The sequence below is a fragment of the Gavia stellata genome, chromosome 10 (assembly GCF_030936135.1).
Source record: "Gavia stellata isolate bGavSte3 chromosome 10, bGavSte3.hap2, whole genome shotgun sequence".
Lineage (NCBI taxonomy): Eukaryota > Metazoa > Chordata > Aves > Gaviiformes > Gaviidae > Gavia > Gavia stellata.
The window spans coordinates 25593512-25618550 of record NC_082603.1 but is presented as its reverse complement, the minus strand read 5'-3'; the positions used below and the strand labels follow the sequence as shown (position 1 = coordinate 25618550).

Below are 25039 nucleotides of genomic sequence, written 5' to 3'. Positions count from 1 at the left end.
GCTGGCTTTCAGGATATTTCTGTAAATAGAGTTTGGGCTTACAGTTGACAACAGATGAGAGTAAGGATATCTTCAATCAAGAGGCAAAGGAAGAGAGTCTAAAGGTATATGTTAGATTATTTGGTCTAGTGTGGTTCTGTTAGACAGATTTAATCTGATGTGACCTTATAGAAATCAATCTCAGCCAACCCAGACAGGGAACGACCCTGACAAGAAGCAACACAAGCAGGGGATGGTGTCCTTCTGAACCCTCAGAGCTATGGTTTATACCTGTCTGGCATTTTCACTAGTGTCGGCCCCCAAACTGCTGCTATCTGTCACAGGATTCATTGTGATCTACAAAAGCTTTTCAGTTAGATGTTTGCAATGAAATATGAGGACTGGGACATCTTTGGCATTTGTAACTTTATTGCAGAAAAAAAATCCACTATTAACATATTTTACAAAGAAGGTTGCACTTTGGTGTTGGGTGAGTTTTCTTCCTCACCCCTTTCCCCTGGACAGTGATGCATGGGAAACCAGAACAACCAGCCCCTGCCCTTTCGGTTGTGTGCAGAGACACTTTCCAGCTATGCCAGCCTGCACCAGTTCCAGCCAGGATAGAGTTCTGTTTTCCACCACTAACTTGCCTCTGTTTGTGCCAAAAATCAGTAGCACCCTGCCCTCCAGCAGGGAAAACAAGCCTGTAGCTAGGGAGATTGCTCTGTGCAGACAATGCTTGATACAAAAGCTTTGGAGTTGTGACAATTGCCCTTTAGTTTTCATGCAATAATAGCAGGAGAGAACCAACCCTTCTTCCCTGTTTTACTAGGCATCCTTACAATAAACAGATGCAAGGCCAAAGCCAACAGCTGAACCCAAACTGCAGTGCAGCCATTTGTCAGCCACTTCGGAAGTAGTAACACAGGAAGAGGGAACTGCTGCCTTACCAAGTTCATCTATTTGACCCAGACCGGTTCTGCTCCATCTTTGGGCTTTGCAGATAATTTGAGTCCTGCTGATGGTGAAATTCCCCTTTCCCTGCTAAGACAAGCAATAACAGCACTGAAAAAAAAGGTACTTTTGCTAGTGAGGCCTGGTATCTGTGTTTTGTGGGGTCAGTGAGTGTTGCTACTGAAAGGAGAGGAGAGACTGAGGCTTTTAAGAGCAATGTGGTAAATAATCTCTAGCCCTTGCTGTATCCTGAGGGAGCAACTGGCTTTTAGTCAAAAATCAAACACTCTAGAGAAGGCATGTGTTTCTCTTTACCTGCAGTCAAATGTGAATTAGAAGACAGGAGCAGGTGTTAATTACATGAAGACTTTCACGTCACGCACACTCCTGTCTTTCTGAGGTGAGGTCACTAAAAGATCCTCAGGCTTACACTCAGAGGCTCTGGTCTGTGGGTTTCCTTGAGGGGCCTGAAGAGCCTTGGATGCAGCCTACAGCGGTGATATTTTGAGGCAAAAGTGCAGAATCTAATCAGCCTAACACCTAGAAAGAGAAGGGGAGGAAGGCACCTACATCCAGGATCTGTCCTCATGACAAGATACCAGCTGGCTCAAAGACCAACATTAAAAGGTAAAGGAGCTTTGACCTTGCATAGCAGAGGAGGGAGAGTGCAGTACTAGTTTTGTACAACAACTTTCAGCAACCAGATGCTAGCAGCAAAATAGGAGGTACCTGAGGAAAGGCATGTGTCAATCCAGGCAGGGAAATGGACAAAAGCATTTACTGAGCCTGGGCAAGGAGTTTACGCATACGCTGAAAGCATCAAGTATGGGAGACACAGTTTCCTAATTTTGGTGAGACCAAATTAGTGTGTCTAATTGGCAATAGACTGAGTCCTATCAAGCCGTGTTAAGCTAAAATTGTGTTCATTTTCCTCCCAGCAACTTCAAAGCAACATCAAGTAGCAAGGGCACTTCTCCAGTGGCCACAAAACTGTTTTCCCTGGTTAAAGAGAAAAGACATGCTGGTAGGAAGGAAGCAGAACAGTCTGTCATCCTCCTGGTAGGTGTTTCAGGATGGGCAGCGCCAATCCCAGGACTAAAGCTGAAACAGGAACAAAAAAAGTGCAAGAAAAAAACCCAAAACAAACAACCTTAAAAATACAGAACAAGAGGGAGACCGAGAGAACTGATTTCCACATACTTGGCTCCCTCAGAAAACAGCAGTCTCCTTTGCTAGCACTGTGCTGACACCACCAGTGTTAAGAGCTCTTATATGGATCACTTGCCCACCTTCTTTGAAAGCAGCAGCTGGCAAGACGGACAGAAGAGATCCATGCAGAATATGATGGCAAAGGTTGTCTTGGCTAATTGGTCACCACACTAAAAGGAGGAGGCACCTCTTCAGGGCATTGTTTCGAGGAGAGCCTGGAGGAAAGGGCCAGACTTGGGCTCTGATTCCCAGCATAAAAACTTCAACACTGAACTATTTAAAATGTCTAAAACCAAAAGCCATCTGAAAAGGATCTTTCAGTTGTGTGCAAATCACAGCCCCTCATTCCTCAGCAGATCGTCTGTGACCAAGTCCTCAAGGCCTTCTCCTCTGGGAAGTTCAGCCGGCCAGGCAGAGGACAGCCTGGTTGCCTAGTAGCTGTAGAGTGAGAGGGGGGTGTCCTCCATCATGTCATCCTAGAAGCAGAGAATAGTGTGCTTTAATGAGATGTCTGCACGATGGCATACAGTCCCAGCCTGGAAGAGTGCTGTGCAGGCAGCACAGCCTTCTCATCCACAATGGCACAGTGTGGCCATCTGCCCAGCAATCCACCTAAATGCTGTCCCTGTGCAATTCCTGGATCTTTGGACTGTCACTCTCCTGCTGCAGCTTTTGGAGAGAAGAGGTGTATGCAGGAAGAGCCTGCCTGCTGCAGGGGTGTGGAAAACTCCACTCACCTTGAAACAGCATCAGCTTGCTTGCTAGCTGCAGAAGGGAATCGGTACTCCTCTGGCCCAGAAAGCGCAGTGAGTTAGATGCAGCTTCCCCAGAGCTAATCCAGCCTCTGAAACCCTCATATTTTTTTATATCCCCAAAGGGTCAAACGCAAACAGACAGACAACTTCCCCAGAACAGAGCACAGAATCTGCTTTGTCATAGTCACAAAGCAAATATATAAGAATATAGGAGGAGAGGCTAGGAAGGTGTCATTTCAGGGGAAGTTTGGATGGAGCTCCCCTTCCTCTCTCTATTTAACCTTTTAGCATTCCCCTGCAGAGTGAGGGGAAGGCAGAGAGCTTCTTTAGTGGCCAACCTTGAGACTTGCTGTCTTGATTCAAACCCTGGATGGAAGGAGAGGGACCTAAGAGGGAACAGGAGTAGTGGTCAGCATTCTTGCTGCTGCAAATACCCAAAGCATTGCTAATGTAGTAGAAGGGGAACTGCAAAGCAGCCAGTAGCAAGCCAGACCATGTCAGGCTGGGCTGAAGGCATTACTCACCATGGGCAGGTCCTGCAGGCGCCGGAACTCCATGCGGCTGTTGTGCTGGCGGTATCTCAAGAAGCCCACCAGGCCTAGGATGCCCACCATGACAATGAAGACAGAGATCACGGTGATTACCAAGGGATCAGCCCTCGTTGTATCAGCCAGAGGAGAACTGGGTAGCTCTGCAAGGATATTAAAGGAATGAGGCCAAAGGAGATCCTTCAAGGGCTGGAGTAGCAAAGCCTTGTCTTTTCTGGTTCTGCTCAGTACAACTGAGAGGCAATCTGAGGTAGCCCCAACCCTTTACCATGTTTTGTGAGAGCAGGGACAAAAGCGGAGCATTTACCTGGATTTTCGTCATCACCAACATCCAACACAGAAGCTTTCTCGTGCATGGGCTCTAATGGTTGCTCCAGTTTAGATGTGCTGGTGGGGATGGTAGCTGTGCTGGTAGACGTGGAGCTGGTCACAAAGGGTCTCACCATCACAGTACTGCAGGCAGTAGCAGAGGACGTGCTCCCTACAGTGGAGATGGGAGCAGAGAAGGTTCTGGGCTCCATGGTGCTCTCCTCTGTGGCACCCACAGGGCTCGTTCCTGGCCTGGTTTCAGACCTTGCTGCTGTGGGCCCCATGGTCTGCCCATCAAAAGGCCCCAGCTGAGAGCTGTTAGTTGTTGCTGCAAAATAGGAACAAGCAGTTATTTCAAAGGATAAAGTGCAAGCGCACTGTTCTGTGGGACTGAACGAGATGACAGCAAGGCTGTAAGGAAGACTGCTGGGACTTTCGGAAAAGCACCTTATTGACAACCCTTTGGAAAACAACCAAGTCCTATAGCGTAGTCACAGCTGAGCCACGCTATAAGCCACGGTGCTTAGAAAGTCCTCTTGGTTTTCATATGTGCCAATCTGCAATGTCAGCCAACCTCATCTGCGCCCACAAGTCCTGTCCTCTGGGGACAAAGGACAAGCAGAGAATCCTCGAGCAGCTCTGCACAGAGCTGGGGATCATCCCAGAGCAAGAGACTGGGAAAGGTCTCTCAGCCCTCCTCATGGGGAGCACAAAGGGGGCTGCCCAGGGACTGGGTAGCAGCATCCCCTGAGGCTGTGTCTGTGCGTCACAGAACAGCAGGACCCCATAACAGAAGCCAGGGTGAAGGATGCGGTTGTGCATGAACACCATGCAAATCGATGGTCACTCAATATCTGCCTTGCATCAGGGGTGTGTGACAACCTAGCAGGCCCCAAGGTGGGCGAGACTGGGATTGCAGACCCTATAGCCAGTCCCCATGCTGCCCAGAGAGATCTGAAGGTAGGGTAGGTGTTCCCATGATTGCCCAGGGATGGATGGGCTGATGCTTATGCCTGCCCATCTCCATGCTTTGTGTTAAGGGAGGGTGCGCTGCTCCGTTCTGCAGGCAGCAGGGAAGGCTCCTGTCAAGCCCCCAGCACTGGTGCAAGAAGAGCCCAGCTGGGCAGCACTGCTGAAGCACATTGTTTTGGATGTGTTATATAAAGGACTTGCACACAATCAATGCCCTCATCAGAAAGCAGCCAGCACAATTAATACCATAATTAATGGGGTTTGCAAAGAGGATGCTGAACTAAGCACATCTGCAAGTCAGTCCCACTGAACTGGCCGTGCTTAATGGCTCATTCCCCTTTTCCCCCCTCTCTCCAGTTCCCATGAGAGTTCACAGAAGTTTCCAGGTTGTGCATCCTTGGGGCAGGACTTTCTGCACAGGCAGAAAAGGCAAAACCTCACCTGGCACACTATTCAGAGGAAGCGTGGGGGTTGCACTGGTGGTGTCATCCATTTCTTCAGTTGTGCTGAAAGGCTCTGTGGCTTCATGGTTGGGCTGGTTTTCTTCCAGAGTACTGACAGTTGGGGTAGGGGAGGGGATTTCAGTGCTGCTGTTGACTGACAAGTTCACGTTATGGTGCTCACGCTGTGTAACTGTGACATCCCTGGGGCTGGCGGTGGTGGAAGCCTGCAGTCTCTCTGCCTTGGTGCCTACCATGGGGGTGGCAGGGATGGAGGCATCCTCCATCTCCATAGTATGGGCTCCAGTGGCATTGAGTATTGCAGTGGTCAAGTTCTTCTCCAAGCTTGTCTCGGGACTGGCAGTAGTCGCTGGACTGAAGTCAGAGGCTTCCCTTGGCTGATGCGAGGTTAGCACTGTGCTAAGAAAAGGTGATGGTGTCATCAAGGTCTCTGCTGTCTTCTGACCCTCTCCTACAGAACGGAGTTAAGAAATGCTGATAAGTTTGTCAGAGATCCCACACTGAGAGGAGAAACAGAGGGGGAGGCTAGGAACTGAACCTCTCCATCCCCTTAACTCCAAATCCAGCACAGGTTCACAGTTGGGGAAGGGGTTCAAACAGCTCCTCTGTCCTCCTGGCCTCTCTGAGGCAGAGACCTGCTCTAGGGGACCTGTGTTTACCCTCCTCTCCCTCAAGCCCTGTGCTCCTGTTTTGTGGGGTCAGCATTGCTAACTCCTCTACCCTGGAGCACCTTTTAAACCTTTTTAGAGGATTTAGGTTTTTTAAAAGTACCACCTGAGAAATTATTCTGTGAGAAACTTAGATAAGTCTTCCGTGGTTCATTGAGAAAGAGTCAGAAGTGGTGCAGAAAAAATACAAGTGCGGAAAAAGTGTAAGTAGACCCTCTTATCTTCCCTGGCCCAATCAAGTGTAGAAAAGTAATGTTTAAAAAGTCTATGCCCGGCAAGGGTAAAGCATATATTGCTAGTCATCTCAGTAGTAATGTGGGCTTGATGCTAGAGGGAAAGGTAAAATGGGTAGCGAGAGAGTACTACAGCTAACAGACCTGGTGGTGTACTTTGGGAGCTGCCTTCATGAGCTATTTATGAACACATCACCACCATAAAGTGCGACTGTTGTCATAGAAATGGGGAGCTACTCAACCTCCCACTACAGCAAACAGGGCCAGCTTCCCTAACGGGAACCTGCAGTGAGCAAGGATCCCCTCTGGATCCACAGTCGCTAGACGGTGTGACAGCATGCGGGAGGAGGAAAACCGCAAGGCTCCTACACTGCCCGTTCATAAACATGGATCCTGTGAGGGTTTTTTAGGGTGTAAACAGGAAGAAAACAGAGGAAGGTAGCCACATCAGGATGGACTCTCCAGACAATTTAAAAACATCACATGGTCAATATTTTCATGATTTCTGTTCAAGTTTCTACCCAAGCCACAGAGGTGTGATGAGCCAACTACAGAAAAAAATAAAGGTACTGAAGAAAATCCATCTTCATGCCCACTCTCTCCACAGTGAAGAAGCATCCGAGGCAGGTGCTGTAACCAAGAAATATTCGTCTACCAACAAAGCAGCCCACGCTCGTACTAAGGCTTTGGGGAAATCTCAGCAGTTCTTAAAAGCTCTTCAGAACGGACACAGTTATCAGAGCTCTTCTCCAGCTACAGCACTTAACAGGCCCTAAAAAAAGACACAATACATCTCTCTCAAGAGACCTTCGCAGTACCCCGACCAGCTGGAGAATTCAAAACCTCGAAGCAGCCAGCTGGAGCTGTGCTTCCCCAGCCCGGGGCCCCAGTCCCAGGAGGGCTCCTGCAGGGGATGCACAAGCAGGCAGCACAACCCCGCTCGGCACATTCAGAGAACAGGCTCTTAAGGGGAGCCCCAGCTGGGGCAACTTAAACATGAAGACCGAAGGCATACGTGATTTTCCCTTTGGCCTTGCCTGGATCCAGCTGTCCATGGCCAGAACGTGCCTCTGAACAAAGCGAGCTGCTCTCTGAAATGGAGCTAAGACATAGGATACGCTTACACCAGTAACACCTGGAAGGAAAAGAGCTGAGCACTGCGTTTCCCAGCATCAGACACCGAAGCTCACAGCTCTTCATGTGACAATTTCCAGCCCTAAACCCAGCATTGCTATTCAGCATGAGAGATCCCAGCAGCTCCAGAACCTGCACTGGGCAATGCTGAAGGATCCTGGCTGGGCATTGGCAAATGCTCGCTCTGTAAACACCAGACTACCTGCTCCTACACAGCAAGAGACATACACAGAGCTGCGCTGTCACCATGGGGTAAACAGGAAAGGTGGTGGCCAGGTGCCCGGCCAGCGGCGAGCCTGGCTATATGCTGCTTTGAATAGCTGGCCTGTGCGCTGGACAGCCTCCCACAAGCTGGGAAGCCGTGACTGGGGTCATGCAGAGGAAAGATTTGGGGAGAACTGTCTTGCACAAAAGCCTGAGCAACTCTGAAACAGTCGCGCCAGTTTCTGACTAGGAAAGGAAAGCTGGGGGAAGGCGGACAAGTCTGGGCCCTACATGCCAGGGCGCCTCCCTGCAGTGTCAGGAACTGGCATCCCTGCCAGGAGGTGCTGTGGGGCAGGAGGATTTGTGGGGACAAGCAGCTCCCCCCATGCTGCGAATAAGGATGGGCTGCACACGTAGCTCCCTGCCGTCTGCAAGAGGGAGAGCTCGTGGAAGTAGTATTTCCCTAAGCTCTTCTCTCCATAAGTAGCCACATGGCTCCTTCCTGCAGAATTGCCCGGTGCCCATGACCGCCAAGGAAGTGGCGCCCGGGCAGATGGGCTGCTCCAGCCCTGCATCCCACAGGACCATTGCAGAAAGGCTTGTGCCGTAGCAGCAGCCGGCCCGGGTCTGGCCTAACACAGCACTGTGGTGTGTAAAACCTGGTTTGTAGAGAATTGCAGAAGAGATGTTAAAACTGGCAGGTATGGAGCAGGAAGGGGAACCGGTGGGGCAGCAGGGCACCTGCTCAGGGGCCTTTGAGCACCGCAGGTGTTGATGGCACCTGGATTAGCATGTCATCCAGCCCAGCACATCGCAGCACACCCAGCTCAGGAAACAAAGGAGAGACTGAAAAAAGGGAGAGCCTAAACCAGGCTAACACAAAGACTCAAGCCATTAAGAGATGATGGTGGGAAGATAGAGAACAAGGCAAGAGCCTTAGAATGGGGGTAAGGAAACAAAGATCAGTGAGTAAATCCTGATCACTCAGGGACAGACAGACAAAAGGTCACTATCACTGTCTATCACCTCCTAAGGGGTAAGGGCACATCAAAAGCCAGCACACAGTCATCAAGCAAAGTACCTGGGCAAATACCTGATAGGTGCAACTTGGTGCTTGTGAGCATGTGGGTGTTAAGAGTGCAAGCACGAATGAGTTTTACTTCAGTTTTGTTTTAAAATAAAAATACTCCCCCACAGGGTCTTGCATTAAGATTTGCTACATCGTTGCTGCAATGCCACAGCTGTGTTTCCCACGGTTTTATCACCCAAACAGGCAACCCATTCCCACCCAGCTCCGGTGCAAACCCTGCAGTACAGTGGGGAAGAGCACGGCTCTGCTCTGAAGCTGCTGCGGCTGCCTGTGCTGGATGAGACCCAGCAAAACCCATGCCAGCTGTGATCCTCCAGGATCCAACCGCCGTGGTTGGCTCTGGATCCTTGGTGTCCCACAGGTCGGAAAATCCCCAGCTCCAGCACTGTCGCTGCTGCTCCAGTCACTGTTTATCAGTTACTTACAGAGATGCAGGTCAGAGCTCGTTACTCTGTCGTCTTCCTGGAGGAGCTGTGCTTCCTGCACCACATGCCAGAGAGACTGTGGCTGCATTGCCTAAGGCATCACCCTCATCGGCTCCTGGAGACAAGAAGGAGCCATGCCCCTCTTGTCTCAGGTGGAAAGGGAAAGAGTTAGTGTGGATGCTTCACCTTCTCTGGGATCCTCCAAGGCACACAGTTGCAGCACCCCAAGACAGCTGGTGAAGGTGCAGTAACCCTTGGATCCATAATAAAGCAACTATGACCATACTGCAAGTGAAGAAGCAGGAGCAGCTGCAAGCAAGAGCTCTGATAATAACAGCATCTCTGTTTCCCTAACAGGGAACCAAGGGTGGGTTTTCTTTGGTTACGCTGCAGTGCCTGCTAAAGCAGATCTGGCTGGTGGTCCCCTGGCTACAGCCCCGCTCCTGCCCTGCATCTGTGCTAACCACCAGGCTTGGTCTGTGCATGGTGAGAACCAGTGACCTCAGATGATATTAGGGCAGGACTGGTGGAATTGGAGCGGCAGCTCCCATCAGACAGTGCTGACTGCAGTGACCTCTGTCTGGGAAACGAGAGGGGCAAAGGAAGAGAGCGGCCCCAAGGGAGGAGAGTAGCAGCCAGCCAAGAAGCCCCTGCCTTGGACAAGGGTGGGAAACGCTCCCTGCTCTGCGAAGGAAGGGAGGGCTCTGAGCATCAGCCCACGGCTTCGGCCCCTTTCCAGCGCTGCATGACGACACTGAGGGACCTCTATGCATCAACCCAAGCTCCCACCACCTCCAGAGCAGACATGGTATAAATATGCCATAACGGAGAGGAGTGAAGGAAGCCAGCTCTGCAGGAGACGGGGCCATTCCTACTTTGTGCGCCCTGCCCAAGTTTCAGGGCTGGGGCCAAGTGAGGGGCTGAGGAATGTTTGCACAACCAGCACAGAGCACCACTGCTGTGTCCGGGCAGCCACACAAAGTGGGGACGTCTCCTCCATCCTCTGCCCCAGCAGCCACCCCCTTGTGTATTTCTTTCTCAGAATAAAACAAGGCAGCGAGACAGAGCAGGGCCTCAGCTGGACCAGCCTGCAGACGAGCTCTTGCCACAACCCTCCTGCCCCTGTCCCAGCAGCATCCTCTGCACCCTCCTTCCTATCTCAGCCAGAAACAGCAGCCTGAGCTCCCCAAGGGTCAACACAAACCCAACTCCAATCCATAGTTTTTACCACCATTTCTAAAATCCCTCTTAGAGTGAGATGTCGGAGAGTCATGTAAAGCCAGAAGCAGGCTGGCTGATGGGGCTTGAGGGAGAGCAGGGCAGCGGGATGCTGGCTGCAGTCACTGCTGGAAACGGTGCGCAGAGACCCAGGCGAGAGCTGAGCACAAAGCTGAGAAAGGATCCACCAGGATTTCAGAAAAAGTGCCTGTGGGAGCAGGACTCCCTGGTGCGGATGTATCCTCTGCCCAGGCTGTCACTGTTTGTAGATAGCACCTCACTTTACATCAGCTTCCTACAGAATGCATGTCAAACCACTACTCTGATTCATTGAAAAGGCACCCAAACCCTTCTAAAATGCTATTTTTGTGCACTAACCGAATTCAATTTCCATTTAAGTGTAAAAGCTCAAGTCACAAACAACCCAGTAAAATGCAAAATTAATACAATGTTTAAAAAGCCACAGCATAAGCTGTAACTTACATGTATTTAAGCAATTATATTATATCCTCTTGCTTAGCGAAGTACTCCATTACATGTAGAAATTATCTTTTGTTGCCAGTTATTACATTTTTATGGTTACCAACCAATGGTAATTAAACAACCTCTTCAAGGAAAAAGAGCTTGAGTATAAATGCAAATAAAACCATATAGTGGGATTTAAAACCAAGGCTCCTCATTTAATTTAAAAGCAGAACTGGAGTAGCTGCTGATTAGATGCCAGCTGAGCCTGACCTCTTCTTAACTCAGACCTTGGAATAAAAATAACAAGTGGCAGAAGAGATTTCTGGAGCCCTTCAGGTAGGTGCCAGATGCATCCAGGGATGCTGTAGAGCAAGCACCCTCATCGTGATGAAGCGAGGTTCAGAGACGCAGATTCGGTACAAAGTGCAACTGCTTTGTACGCTCAGCTCCAGCCTGACGCCTTGCAGGACCTGGATGGAGGCAGGATGCCACTGGGCTGCATTTGCTGCAGGCTCCTTTGCTCTCCTTGCAAGGGCTGCTGCCAGCACTGTCCCTATCCCCATCCTGACAGAGAGAGGCTGAATGGGCTCCGTCTGCATCAAGGAGTCCGGGCATGGGGCGCAGGAACAGATTGGACCTCACAGCCCGCTCAGGGACCACAGTGAAGCTCTCGCGCAGCAGCAAGTTAATTCACCGCACCCATGTAGGTTCTGCGAGCTGAGCCGTGCCCTGTTGTGCAGGCAGCAAAACTGGGGGGGAGGGGGGGGCTGAACTGGGGGTGCTGAGTGCCCAGCGTGGCTCTGGAAAGCTGCCACGCCAGGCACGCTGCAAAGCAAGGGCTGCGGTAAGGGACAGGAATAGAAATCGGGTCTCCTGACCAAGAAGCTCCTTCCAGCCCGATAGGCAGGTGGCCACGAGCTGAGCACGAGACGGGGCTCAGATTAGATATGGGGCGCTGAGCAAGCGCTACGCTGGGGAGGGACAGCCCGGCGCCCAGCCTGCCCGGGCAGGCAAGAAGACGCTTCCCTGGGGCATCTACAGATGCCAGGCCTCAAGCTTAAACCCCTGGGGAGCGAAAAGGGGAGCCAGGAGTGTGCCAGTGCTACGCCTTGTTTGGTGGCACTGCATTTGGGATGGGGACAACCAGCCGATGGTGGCATAGCAGAGCCAGGCAGAGCAAGAATTGCGAGAGCAGAGATGAGCAGCCCTGGAAACAGCGCCATAAATGCCAAGCACAGGTTCTTCAGTACTAGGAAAAGCCATAAAGCAACACAGACATGCCCAGAGCATGCAGCGGTGCTGGAGCCTGAGCCGGGGGCCGGGGGGGTGGGACAGCGCCAGGCCACGCGCCTGCCTGCAGGACACAGCACCCCAGGGTGGCATGCTTTGCCTAGTCCTGCCACGTGAGCCCTTCCCCACCCAGCCAGGGCAGGGAGAGATGCAAGAAACCGCTTTCCCACAGGTTTGCATGAAGCCCCGTCACTGATCCCCCATTTAGAGGCAAGGGGGCTTATCCCGAATTCCCGTGGCAGGGCAAAAGGGGAGAGCAGGCTGCCTTGCTCAGCCACCACTGTCACACCAGCCAGTTATTTTCCACTGGCCGCATGCAACTACGAAGCACCCTGCTTGGCAAGAAGGTGCCTGGGAGGCTCCCAAGTTCTTTGCTTTGTTCCTCAGTGGAGGGATTGAGCCGTGATGAAGACCTATTTGCCCAGAGGCTGCTGGGGACACACACAGCACCCACAGCCTGGGAAGCCTGTCCTTCTCTGGGGCTGCATAACCCCAATAATACAGCAACAGCAGGGAGTTCTGGCATCAGCCAGCCCTGGCCCTGCTTACCTTGGGAGGCACAGCTGCACTGGAGGAAGCACTCATGTCATTAGGAGAAAATTAATTAGCCAGTTGCCTTAATAGCAGCCCCATGTCAGCAGGGAACCTGGTCTCCAGTGCAGCATGGCATGAGCTGGGGGAGTCTGGACATCAGGAAATCTGCCCAGCCCCGAGCTGCCCCCAGCACCTTCCAGCTGTGTGGCTGCCCGTTTCATGGGCCGTGGGACTTGGAGGATGAATCCTGCCCTGAGCAGCCGCAGTCTGGGTGATGCAGGGTGAGTGCGCGCCCTGGCCCTGCCCTGAGCAGCCCTACAGGGCTCAGGACATGGACCCAGACCCGAGCGGTGCTGAGCCTTATGAGAGCTACCCCACAGAGTGTGGTGGGGACAAAGGCAGCCAGCGTCACCGCAAGGCGGCCCCATGGACACCCCTGCAGCAAGAACTTGCGTCTGCCCACCCAGAGGGTTTCAGTGGAAAGGAAGGAGGGAGAGGGGCCTTATGCTTTGGATTGTCCCTGCTCCCCTTTGCCTGGAGGGATGGGGCCAAGGGAGCTGAAGGAGGCGAGTGCTTCCCCCCTGCCCAGCAGATCAGGCCTTGGAAGGGCAGCAGGGAGCCAAGATCCACCCTGCACCCGGGGCTGGGGGAAGAGCACATGCAGAAATCACATCAAAGACCGATGGCATGACATGATGTGGCTGGGCAGTGGGTGCAGGGTCGGTGGTTACCCCACAGAGCCGCAGGTACCACCCCCAGGAGAGGACCGAGCTGTGGCTCAGTTCTGGGTGCAGGAGAGCTGGGGCCGTCCAGCCAGGGTGGCATTGGGTCCGTCCACTCCCCCTCACCCTGGGCAAACAAGGGGAAAAAAATCATGGCAAATCTGCGGAGCTCTGCAAGTGGACACACTGCCCGCCTGTGTGCATGGCCTCGGACGCCGACAGACGGGGCTTTATGCGCTTGGCTCCTGGCCCCGCGCTGTGCCCACCGCTTGCGAGGCTGCTCGGCACAGGAGGGGAAAGCAGCAAAATGCCCAGACCAAAATTAGCCGGGGTTTTATTTGTAAGGCTAACGGTGCTGGAGGAAGTGGATTTCCTGAGGCAGCGAAGAAAGGCTGCATTGAGAGGCTGGGGTGAGCAGAGCGCGAGGGACACAGCAGTCCGAGCCCCTCTGCAGCCCCGCAGCAAACTGGCCGGGGAGCGGGAGCAGGCGCTGCTGGACGGGGTGGGCAAAGGGGATCTGTGCCAGGAACAAGGCAGAGACCAGCTCATGGAGCCGGGACAAGCCTGGTTTTTGGATGGGTTTATCTAGGGACTGTCAACTTTGGGGCCAATCTCCGGGTGAACCTTTCCCTTCCTCCATCACTGTTCTGCTGGGATTCTCTGGTGTCTCGTTAAGGGTTGTTCTTGCCATGGGGCAGTTTTTTATTGGTGGTATCTCTTCCGTGCCACCTATTTTCACAAAACCTTTGTTCTCTCAACTGTGGCTGGGATTAGCTAGCAGATGCAAAAGCCATGAGGACAGGGGCCAGGCCAGCGGCATAGGTGCCATTTCCCAAGGCTGCGAGGGGACTTTGAGATTGGGACACTAAGCATGAAAGATCCCAGGAAAATTCGAGCACAACCTTAATTCTGTCATATCCCAGCAGTTTGAGTCTTGGACTTTGCAGTGAGAGGGCTCCTATGGGCCAGCTGGGGTAGGGGGCTCCCCAGGGGTAGCCCAGCCTGCCGGCGGCAGGAAACATTGTGAGACATGGGGGGCCAACACAGCCAGGGGCAGCCCCGAGCTCCTCCTCCTCCTCCTCTTGGCAATGGAAATCCCGAGTCGCTCCTCTGCCAGTGGCCGGTCACATCCCTGCACCCCGTCACAGTGCAGCCACCCTTGCAAGGGGAGCGCAGCGTTACCCAAGGCTTTGCCCACATAAAGGGGGCTGGTTTGGGACTGTTTCCCCCTGCTCAGCCTCAAACCCAGCCAAACCGCATCTGGCGCCCAAAACCTCAGCCTGAGTGCTGCTCTCGCTGCCAGGGCTCAGCCCCACAGGCACCTACGCTAGGGTTTTACCAGTCCGATTAGTTATCAGAAACCGAGCTTCCATGTGTCGCCCCTTGGTCTCTATTGCTGCCGTCACCGTGCTGGGATCTGACCAGGGTCTGGCCAAGGTTTTTTTTCTCAGCCGCAAAGAAGAGGAAACACGTTGGCTTCCTGAGCCTCAGGCAAGCCCCTAAACGCCAGCTCAGACTTTGTCACTGCCAGGGTCACAGGGGATGGCGACAGCCCCCCGACTCGGGGCACGCTTCCAGCCACGCGGCCGGGCTCAGCGACGTGTCGGTGGACGGGGCTGTCAGCGCCACGCTGCAGACTGCGCCTGCCCACGTGGGGACATGTTGCTCGTGGAGCCGAGGCGAAATACAGTCTGGGAGAGGCGGGCTGGGGCTGGGGTCTGGCTCCTGCTCCGTCCCGGCCACCGGCATCACCTCCTCTCCCGCAGCAAGCCTGGACGGGCACCCTGTGCCTGCAGGGAGGCGGCAGAGCTCGGGCTTTGTCCGGGGTCCCCTCGGTGGGAAGCTCGGCAGCGGCTCGTAGGCACCCAAGAGCCGCACGGTGGGAGACAGGGGGCTCGCAGGGCTCACGCTGGCGGGGGACTGCCTCCGGGCTCGCTGCTCCCCTCCTCGCGCAACCCCTCGGGTTCCCCGCTGGGCCGGGGAGGTGAACCCGGCCCGGCTCCGCCGGCGGAGGAGCAGCGCCCGCGGGGAGAGCGCTGCCTGCAGCTGCCTTGTAAGGGCAAGGCCGGGGCGGGCGGCCTCGCTGCCGCCTTGCGCGCGGGGTTCGCCCGGGCCCCCCCCCCCCCGGAGCATCTCTGGGCGACCTTACCTGCGCGCCCGCCGGGGCGACGGCGCCCGGGGCACTTCGCCCGAGTTTCGGGGGCCAGGCCCGGGGCGCTGCTCCCCCGAGGTTTCCGTTCCCGGGGAGGGCTCCCCAGCCCCACCAGCGGGCGGAGGAGCCCGGGCCGCGGCGCTGCCCCGACGGCTGCCCCCGGCGCTGCGCTTCCCGCCGCGCCGAGACCGGCGGGACCCCCGGGCGGGCCGCCCGCCCCCGCCCCGGTACCCCTCCGGCGGCCGCCCCCGGTACCTGGCAGGGCGCAGAACAGGCAGCAGGCGGCGGCGAGGCGGAGCAGGGCGCGCCGCGTCCCCTCCATGCTGGGCCGATCCGCGCTGGCTCCGCCGGCGGCACCGGGGCGGCGCCGGGGCGGGGCGGGCGGCACGTGGTCCGGCCCCGGCCCCGGAGGCGCGGGGCGGGGGCCGCTGCCACCCCCCCGCACTCCCGGCACCCCCCGCATCCCCCTCCCGTCCCGTCCCGGCAGCCCCGGTCCGGCCCCGCACCGTCCCTGCCCCTCCCGGTCGGGTACCCGGCACCTCCGTTTCGGGCAGACCACTCCCGGTCCGGTCCCGGTTCGGTCCCCGGCACCCTGGCTCCGCTTCGGCACCGCCCCCAGCATCGCCTGTTGGTCTCCGGCACCCCCGGTTCGGGCGGGGCACTCTTGGTCCAGTTCCGCACCGGCCCAGGCATCCTCGGACCGGTCACCCCTGTTTCGGGCAGGGTACCCCCGGTCCGGTACCTCCCCATCCCGGGCATCCCCCGTCCAGTCCTGCACCACCCCCTCACCCCATGCTGGTCCAAGTGACCCCGGTCCAGGCCCTCACCATCCCCCAATCTGGTCCCGCATAGCCCCTGGCACCCCCAGTTGAGCCTGGCACCCCCACTTGTGCACCATACAGGGATGGGGACAGTGGCCAAGCCCAACATGGGGCATCGCCCTGGGGCCTCAGCACTGTTTTGTGGTACCCAGGTCTGTGGGCACAGCTGGGTGCAGAGCTGCTCCAAGCACCCCTGGATGCTGCCCTGGCCAGGGCTGAGCCGGGTGCTCAAGATGCCACGGCTTGTTTTTCAGGGCATCCTGCAGCCCGTGGGGCACCCCCTGGCCCCACATCCCTCCCAGCTTCCTGGGAGCTGGCCAGTCCCATACAGGCATTGTGAGGGCTGAGCCAGCAGCCACCCTTCAGAAAGTCTGACCACTCTCTTCTTGTTGGCATTTTTGAAGAAACCCCGTTATGAAGCTGGCGGTGGCCAGGCGCCGGGCCAGGCACCCTGCTCTCCGGAAGGACCAAAAACCCCCTTGGAAATCCCTTTTCACGGTGCTTCCACCCTGACCCCAGCCTCGTGTGGTGCAGTTGGCGTGAGCCCTCCTGTCCTGCCCCATCAGCTCTCGCAGAAACAATAGGAAGATTTTGGGCTCCTCTGGTCTGGGAAGGTGCCCTTTGCCCATAAAGTGCAAAGAACATGGGGCTTCAGAGGCATCCGAGGGCCCCATGTCATAGCGTGGTCCTTGCTGACCCTCTTTGGGCTGCTTTGGCAGAGGTGGGGCCCCTTCTCCACCCCGATACCTGTGTCTGCAGCACCATGGGACAGAGGAGGAAGGTGGAAATGGGTATTTTTGTTCCCTGAGAGGTCTTGCCTTCCTTCTTCAATGTGGGGCTCCTTGGTAGCTCCTGCCCTCAGTTCAGAGGCAGGTAGAAGAGAACAGGGTTGATGTGATGCAGAAATGAGCACGTCTTTTACTGGCTCTTTAAAAAAAGAAAAAAAAATTAAATCTCAGCCCTGCATTGGAAATGTGTTTCTAGCTGCTTGCTACTTATCACCACCAAAACTACATGTACCATTTTCTGGCATCCCATTAAGGCAGAAGTAATTGGGCTTGTACAAATTTCCCAGTTCTAAGGGGAATTATTTTAAGCATATTTACAATTTTTTGGTAAGTTGTAAGAGTCTTCTGCTCCCCCCAGACACCACAGGGCTGCCCGGCAGAGCAAAGGCTCCTTTGCGCCAGACGCACTTGGGCTCTTGGTGCCAGCGTGCACCACCCGACCTGGCACCTCCGAGTCTGCCAAATCTCACCAGCAAGGGACCAGGACATTTCCACCCCTCCCGGCACCCATCCCTGGGGAGGACATGAGCTCCTGGGGTTGTTGGTGCTGCTGGCTGCAACCATGGTTCACGAGCGTGTCTGACGCCTGCAAGCTTCTGACTCACGTCTCTCCTCTGGTCTCTCTCTGGAGACGCCGAAATGATATCCATCTCAGCTGGCTTATAGATAGCAGCCCTCAGTCGTCAAGGTTACCGGTCCCTCTGCTTTAATTAAGCATATAGACATGGCAAGGGGTACCTTCAACAGCTGGGAGACAAGGAGAGCGTTGGGCTGGCACTCCCCAGGGGGTTTGTGAGCAGCACAATGAACCTGGGCAGATGAGCCCCCCTCAGGTCACTGCTATTACTTTAGCTGATATCTGCATTCATTAGGATTATGATTGACGCACTAATGAGGCACCTTTGGCTCCCCATAGCACGGAAGGGGCGGTTGGGAGCGAGAAAAATGACTGTATTGGCGTGACAGTGTCTTTCACTGCTGCTCTCCCGCCCTGGAGGAGGGCGGGAAAACAAGGGGCACTTTAACATCCCGCTGGTCCACTGCCACTTTCTCATGGAGCGAGCAAAAATATTCCCCTCAGACACCAGGCAGCAGTCCCCTATGGCCATGTGGGCTATATAGGGGCTCTGACTTGCTCAGAGGGTAGTTGCCCTGGGCTGTTCTTGAGGAGGACTGAAAACACCCTTGGAAATCCAGCAGCCAGGTCTGGGTAGCAATGAGAGTTGAGGACTTAGAATAACTTCTGAAAGAAAGTTTTGTGCTTGAAAAACATGGCATCGACTTCTGCCAGTGTCATGCTGTCTCTTGCAGTGGCTTTATTTAGTTTCTGTCCTTTTGCTTCTGGCTGGCGGCCAAAGCACGGAGCAGGCCAGAGATGATAATGTTGATGATCTTAATTTAATAGGAAGAAGCAGATAATAGAAAACAAGTGAGCAGAAAATAGTGGCAGCAAAAGGGCTGAGGGGAAGTAAGGGTACAGGTAGGAGGGAGGGAGACGTTGGCCCTGGGAGAGAGGCATAAGCTCAGTGCTTGGGCTGTGTCCCCCAGCCTGGGCTACGACACGGGTTGAGCATCCCCTGAGCAGGCAGAGCAGTGGCGCAGCTTTGGTCCCACTGTCACCATCACCCCAGCACAGCCCTGCGCAATCTGAAGAGCGATCACCTCTTTCACACAGCCCAGAGGTGAGTGATTGCAGCAGCGGGAGCCCCGGGCAGAGGGATGGCAGCTGTGGCCAGCACTGCTGGGATGCAGGTGGTTCACCTGGGCTCTGGGCTCAGCTAAATCATCCCATTTCTTGCTCTTCAGCCTCTCTGTCCTCTGCCCTTCGCCACCGAGCACCGGCAGCACCGCTGGCACACATCTCGCCCTGCCCTTGCAGAGAGCTAGCGGATCCCAGACTGCCCCGTGCCACCCTGCAAACCTGCTTTTTCAGGAGGGCTGGGCATGATCAGAGTTGGTCTTGGGGTAGACAGGCCAATGTATCACCCCCAGATGGCTGCTCTCACCCTCCAGAAGCACTTCACTGTGGGATGGAGAGAGGGCTGCCCTCAAAGGGAGACAACTCTGCACTTGAAGGGATTTTTAGTTCTCAAGGGAGCTGGTAGTCAACTGACTGGAGCAGAAGAGTAATCCAAGGGGAGTCATTCCCCACCCCCCCCCCCAGTGTTGAAACTTTAAAACAGTTTTTTATGAAAGGCAAATTAAATCCCACAAGTCAGAGCCAAGAAAAAAGAATTTATCAAAGAGCAGAAGATGCTACTGGGTGATTTGCAGGCAGACAGAGGGAGCATTTGCTCAGCAGCCCAGGATATTACATCTCCTCCGTCGCTCCTCCAATTCAAAGAACACTGCCATTCATCTATTTTTAATAACAGTGACGCAGGCAGTGAACCTGACTTCAAGGCTGGGAGCTTGTCTTTTCCCCCCTGTGTATCTGTCCTGACTCATCTTCATTTCCAAGGGCCTTTCACAGCTTTGTAACCCAGCGAAGGAAACCGAAGAAAAAAACCGAAAAAAAGCAGATCAGACAGCAAAGCATTGGAGACAGAGAACCATTCTGGGAGAGGAATAGTAAACATTGGGGCTTCGCTGGCTCAGGGAGCCAGGGAAAATTAAGGGGCTGGGAGACCTGAATGTATGCAGGGTCATGCTGGTCCAAGAGTGGGATCTCTCAGGCAGACGATCTCTCTGGCAGCCCCTGGATGTTTGTAGGTCTTGAAGCTCTGCAGAAAGCCCAGGCTGGAGGAAGCATGGGCAGAGCTGAGGGTGCCCAAGCCCAGGGTGGCAGGCGGCGGGACAAGCTGAAGAGCTCCGTTGTGGCAGAGGTCTCCAGTTTCAGTGCCACAACGGTTCTCTGTGCCATTGTAATTGCAGAGGTAAGGGCAGCAAGGGTAAGGAGTGTAACCAGAGGAGGGGAGGCTGCTGCACAGCCTGGGGAGGCAAAAAGCTGTGCTTTCATCCCAGAGAGGAGTTGGCTTAGCTGGGGCGTGAGGACAGTGCACTATGCAATGCAGGAACCCTTTTGAGCCTCGGCATGGGGCAGGAGAGGTGGGACTGATGACCATGTGGGCTGGTGGCCTCAATGTTCATAGGACTGCATGGTCTCTTTGGGCATCCACCACAGTCCAAGCTAGTGCAAGTCTGTATTTCTGTACTCTGGTGGGTGTTACTGTGAATACACTTTTGACAGATGTTTAACGTTTTCCCCTACAAAATTGGTATTTTGCTATCAGACAACCCAAAAACTCAGGGGCTGCTGAGTGGAGCTGTGCCCCAGGCCTGGCCTGAGTGCTGGGGTCTCACCCTTTGCCCCCCAGCTCCTAAGGGCTGGAACATGGTCTGATGCGCTCTCCCCAGGGCTGAAGCCACCCAGGCACAGTGACACAGAGTCAGTCCTGGCTCACCATCCCAGTGCTTGCGCAGCCTCACGACTAGGAGCATCGTGGAGCAGGCTGGAGCAAGCTGGCCAGCTCTGTGCCGCTCCATGCCTACAGTGCCACCAGGAGCTTAGCTATAGCCATGCCACGGCACCATTGGAGTGTGGACAGGCTCTGAGTTGATGCCAGGACAGCAGATGGCCGTGATGAGCAGGCAGGGGAGCACAAGACCATGGCACCGGTCACAGCACGACAGCTGCCTAAATGGGAATATCCATCTGCCCCAGCACAAGCCCTCTCTGGCTCCTGAGGCAGGGTGTCTGGAGCTGCTGACAGCCTCCCACCTGGGCTCTGCTCAGCCTCCTGGAAGAGGAACACGGAAGGTGCTCTGACAATCCCACAGTTGCCAGGTCTCGTGCAGAGATGCGCGGTGCCAGGCTTGGGCTGATGCGGCAGCACAGCTTTGTGCACAAGGACATGCCGGTTGCTTTTTCCACACCGGTGGTGAGATAGAATCGTTAACCCTGTTCTTCATCAGCAGGCATGTAAATCCTCACCCAGAGGACGGTGTGCAGGCAGCCCCCCTGGACCCCTCCTTGCTGCCAGGAGGATGGTCATGACATGGCAAGGAGCACGCAGTCCAAGTGCAGCCCCAGCTGTGTCTTCCCCTGCTCAGAGCGGTGGGGAATGGCCTCCTACCCATGAGCAAACCTCACCTTGGTCTGCAAAGGCCACCTGCAAGGCTGGCTGAGGGAGGTGCGGGTGGGAGGATGTGCCTCCAGGGGAACCTGTTAAGATGCTTTTTGAAATCTAGGGGGTTTGGTGTGTGACTGAAAGCCTAAAGGGATCATTTTTCATGGCTGTCCTGTTAAATGTCCACTGAGGACAGGGGCTAGAAAAGGGACAGGGCTGACATTAGACAAGGGCAAATTCCAGGCAGTCCTGCTGGGACCCTCTCCTCCAGCTCCTGTGACATGACTCCAGATCTCCACTGTTGTAAATCAGAGCAGAATTTGACCAATCCTACCTAAAGATGTTTTTCCTTGGTGGGTTTCATCACATAAAGAATTTCATGGGTTCAATCACTAAAATGCCCAATCTCATCACAGTGCTGTGAAGTCAACCCACTGTCTTGATCCCCTGGAAAGGGAGACAGTTACCTGACTCTTGTTTAATTTTGGAGCCCACAAAACCTCTCTGTTGGGGAAAACACCTGCTCTGCTACAGTGGAGGCAAAAGTTGCGTGGCTACATTACAGTATCTTTCTCCTTGGGAAGGAGAAATCTCCCAAACACCTCCCCTCCAGGGCATTTCCAAAGCCAGAGGAAGGGAATTCCCCCTCCTGCCTGCTCTCACCCAACTTCTCTCAGGTCTATTTTTATTGCCACCCTGTGAGTTAACCCTTGGCTGCTCTTTTGCCAAACCAGTTACATTTAAAAAGCCAAAGTGATCTGTCTGGGGAAGAGAGTCAGTCTGAGAGCAGAGAGGAGCAAACCACAAGCCACAGAGCTGTTTTTTGGAGTGGCTGATCTTTGCATGGGGCAGCTGCCCGGGGGCAGCTGGAAAAGAGGGGAATACCCGCTGTGAGCAGGCTTCCTGTGGCATTTACAGGCTTCGTGACCCTTCTGGGATGTGAGACAGAGATTGTTAGAATGAAGTATGCTGTAACATCTGCAAGACTTTGCCTTTGATGAGTCTCTTTGATGCGTCTTCTAATGCAATGTTCGTTTTTCTCTCTCCAGGAAACAGAGGAAGACTACAAAAGCCACTCGTCTTCTGCAGATTTTAAGGCCACAGATTTGCCAGGGTACTTCTGCCAGCTGCGAGGGACAGGGGACTTTCTCAGACAAAGGTTCTGCTGTTGATGTGCGTACACACATGGTCACCAGCAAAACACATGTTCTTCCACTTTCAAAATGTAGGCCTTGCCTTTGAGATAAAGCCGTAGGAGGGGTCATAAGACTATTTTATTTCCCTCTCAAAACAGCGATCATCTATGACATACGTCACAGGACCTCATGCAATGTTATATGAAATACAGTGTGAGTGTTTCCAACTGAGATTTAACTCTACTGAAGCACCCTGGCATATTTTAATGATACTTTGCACCAACCCATGGGATAAATGCTTATTCCTGGATATTACCAGTAAGACATTTGCAGGCCAAAACCAGAGACAATGTATATCTTGCCTGGGAAGCAGAAAAGAGGTGAAATTTATGACTGGAGAACTAGGGAAAGATAATTAACTTGCTTTAGTGTTGGGATTAGGTCCCAAAAAGAGAAGTAATAAAAACCTACCACCAGATGTCATCGTGAAGCTGACTAATAGCTTCCAAACCAGCAGGGACGAGGGGTACTGGGGGAATAGTAAGACAAATCGAGGAGGCACAGGGGTGTCTTTAATGGGGTACAAAGATGCAGGGATCAATGCACCCTGGCATAGTGAATGACCACGGAGAGGGAGATGTCTCAGAGTCGGGTTTGTAAAGTCTTTTACGCTTGCTTGCATAAATCCCAGCAAAATGCCCAGCACTGAAATTTAACTTTAAAAAATAAGTTCTAAAAAATTAGTCCTCATGAAAAGCCCCATTCTGGAGCTCAGTTCTGCAGAAGACACTGACGGATCTGAGCAGTTCCATATACTTCGTCACTGAGTAAAATACGATGGATACAATAATAATTGTTTAATGGCTTAATTACAAAAACTTTGCTGCACCCTGTGTTTGAGCTGTCATTAGAATAGATGTTTGCATATGGTTGATATTTAACATTTGGGGGTGTGGGAAAATTTTCTGTGAAGGAAATCCAGAAGGAAAATGAAGAAAACAGGACAACTTTTTTCCCCACACAAAATACTTTTAATCTATTACCTGTGCAGAAATGAGTTTCACTGTAGATTTGGGTGGAATTCTGAGACTAAATTCAATCAATAAACTGCAGACTAGCGATTTTAATCCAACCGTAAGGGTAAATCTTCATTCAGAAACACCCTGAAGCACATTTTGGATTGAGCTGAAAAGATTAGATGCAAAATTAAAGACAAAGGATAATGAGAAAACATGTTACTAATATGTTATGGCAAGGTTAAGTGACATGTTCTTGCCTGAGACCCTTTTTAGTTATAACACCACTGTTTTTAACTGTTTGGGATTTGGTTTTTCTATCCAAGACTCAACAGCAAATGAACTTTGTTTTTTGAAGAGTTTCAGTAAAAATAGCTCAGCCATTGCCAAGCATGAGGTCAGGGAAAAAATCAGTCCCTTGCCAATGTAAAACAAAACCAAAACCCCCCTCACAACCGTTTAATGATATGTTCTAGTCCCACCGTGCTTTGGAATGGATACTTGAAGTTTGGCAGTGCGTCCTAGCAGGAAAAGAGGTATCTTTTTCTATACCTGTTATAGGCTGCCTACATGTGGATAAGTTATAATTTGAAAAAGAACAGTTTGTATGTGAAAAATCACAGACTTATTACAGCTTGGCAGCCAAAACCTCAAAAAATTTGAGATGCATTAAGCAGGCTACAGGCAGGGACTCGAGGGGCTGAGCAGGATCTCTGTGCAGCGCGCTGCTCTGCTGCGACGGACACCACGATGGGGCACAGGCTGGGAAAAAAGGGGAGAGTTTGAGTAAAATGCTGAAGTTGCGAGGCCTGGAGGGAGGAAGACACCAGAACACGGGATGAATCCTGTGGGAAAGGTAGTAGGGGGACCGGTAATTAGAGGCATAACAGCAGCAATGCCGCCACGGAGCCCAATTATGGTGACATTAAGGCCGGGTGTTGCCCCAGCGGGGTGTAAATGGCTGCCCGGGTGGAGGGGTGGCGGTTGGTGCCGGAACCGGCTGCGGTGCCGGTCAGGTTTTAGGGCGAAGAGCCGGCGGAACCTGCAGCACGAAGGCCTGAGCCGGCGCAGGCCCGAGGTGCGCGGCGAGGCCCCGCGGGCCGCCCGGCAGCCCCTCCCGAACAGGACGGGTGCTACTGCGCTTCCCCGACGGACAGTCGGTTACCGGCCGGCGGCCCCTGGCGCACACCCCCAGCGCCCGCCCGCGGTGGGGGACAGCAGGGGTTCCGCCGGCGGCGGCTCTCCTCAGCGCCCCGGCCCGCCGTCGCCAAGGCAGCCGCGCGCGGCCTGCTGGGACCCGCCGGAGCAGAGCGGAGCGGAGCGGAGCGGAGCGGCACTGCCCGAGCCCGCAGCCGCCCGCGCCCGTCGGGGTGCCAGTTCAGCTGACAGCTTGATGCCTATCGCTGCCTATAAACACAGGGGGATTGGCTCTTCCGCCCGTCCGTCACCAGGCGCACCACACTCCTACTAGCTAACTCTGTTATTTATAATCCGCCCTCAAAGGCTGACCAGTGAAAGCGAGGCGCCCCTAGCAACGCCCCTCTCTCTTTCCTGCCACTGGCTCCTGCCCTTCTCTCGGGAGTTGTTGTTCCTCTTATGGTTGGTCAAATTGCCTGCCTCTCAAGTAGATCATGACCAATTAGAAAGGGGTACTCACGTGGACTACCTGCGAGTCCCTCCGCTCGGCTTCCCTTCCTTCATTGGCCGAGCGCCACCGTCCATCCAGCTTCGCCCGGCGCCGATTGGCTGCTAGGGAGGGGCGGCTCCTGTTCGGGTGCCGCCCCGGCGCTGTGGGCGTTTCGGCGACGGCGCTCGCCGGGGGGGGCGGCCGCGTGAGGAGGAGGAGGAGGAGGCGGGGGCCGCGGCTGGGGGAGGAGGAGCCGCGG

At 54.2% G+C, this 25039-nt stretch overlaps 1 protein-coding gene across 1 annotated transcript; it reads right to left on the bottom strand.

The window, feature by feature from the left end:
- Positions 1 to 388: 388 nt before the first annotated feature.
- LOC132317595 (mucin-2-like) lies at positions 389 to 15644 on the bottom strand. The gene is made up of 5 exons (XM_059821962.1): positions 15578 to 15644; positions 5168 to 5638; positions 3753 to 4082; positions 3422 to 3588; positions 389 to 2618 (listed from the first exon to the last, which is right to left on the bottom strand). The coding sequence occupies exons 1-5, from the start codon at positions 15642 to 15644 to the stop codon at positions 2574 to 2576; spliced, it is 1080 nt and encodes a 359-aa protein (XP_059677945.1). The 3' UTR covers positions 389 to 2573.
- Positions 15645 to 25039: the final 9395 nt, after the last annotated feature.

Bases quoted from the DNA above. Each gene is read 5' to 3' on its own strand.
- LOC132317595 (XM_059821962.1), bottom strand. From the start codon at position 15,644: ATGGAGGGGACGCGGCGCGCCCTGCTCCGCCTCGCCGCCGCCTGCTGC. The intron at 5,639-15,577 runs GTACCGGGGGCG...TCCGTTCTGTAG, and splicing joins CCTGTTCTGCGCCCTGCCAG to GAGAGGGTCAGAAGACAGCA. The intron at 4,083-5,167 runs GTGAGGTTTTGC...CCTATTTTGCAG, and splicing joins TCCTCTGAATAGTGTGCCAG to CAACAACTAACAGCTCTCAG.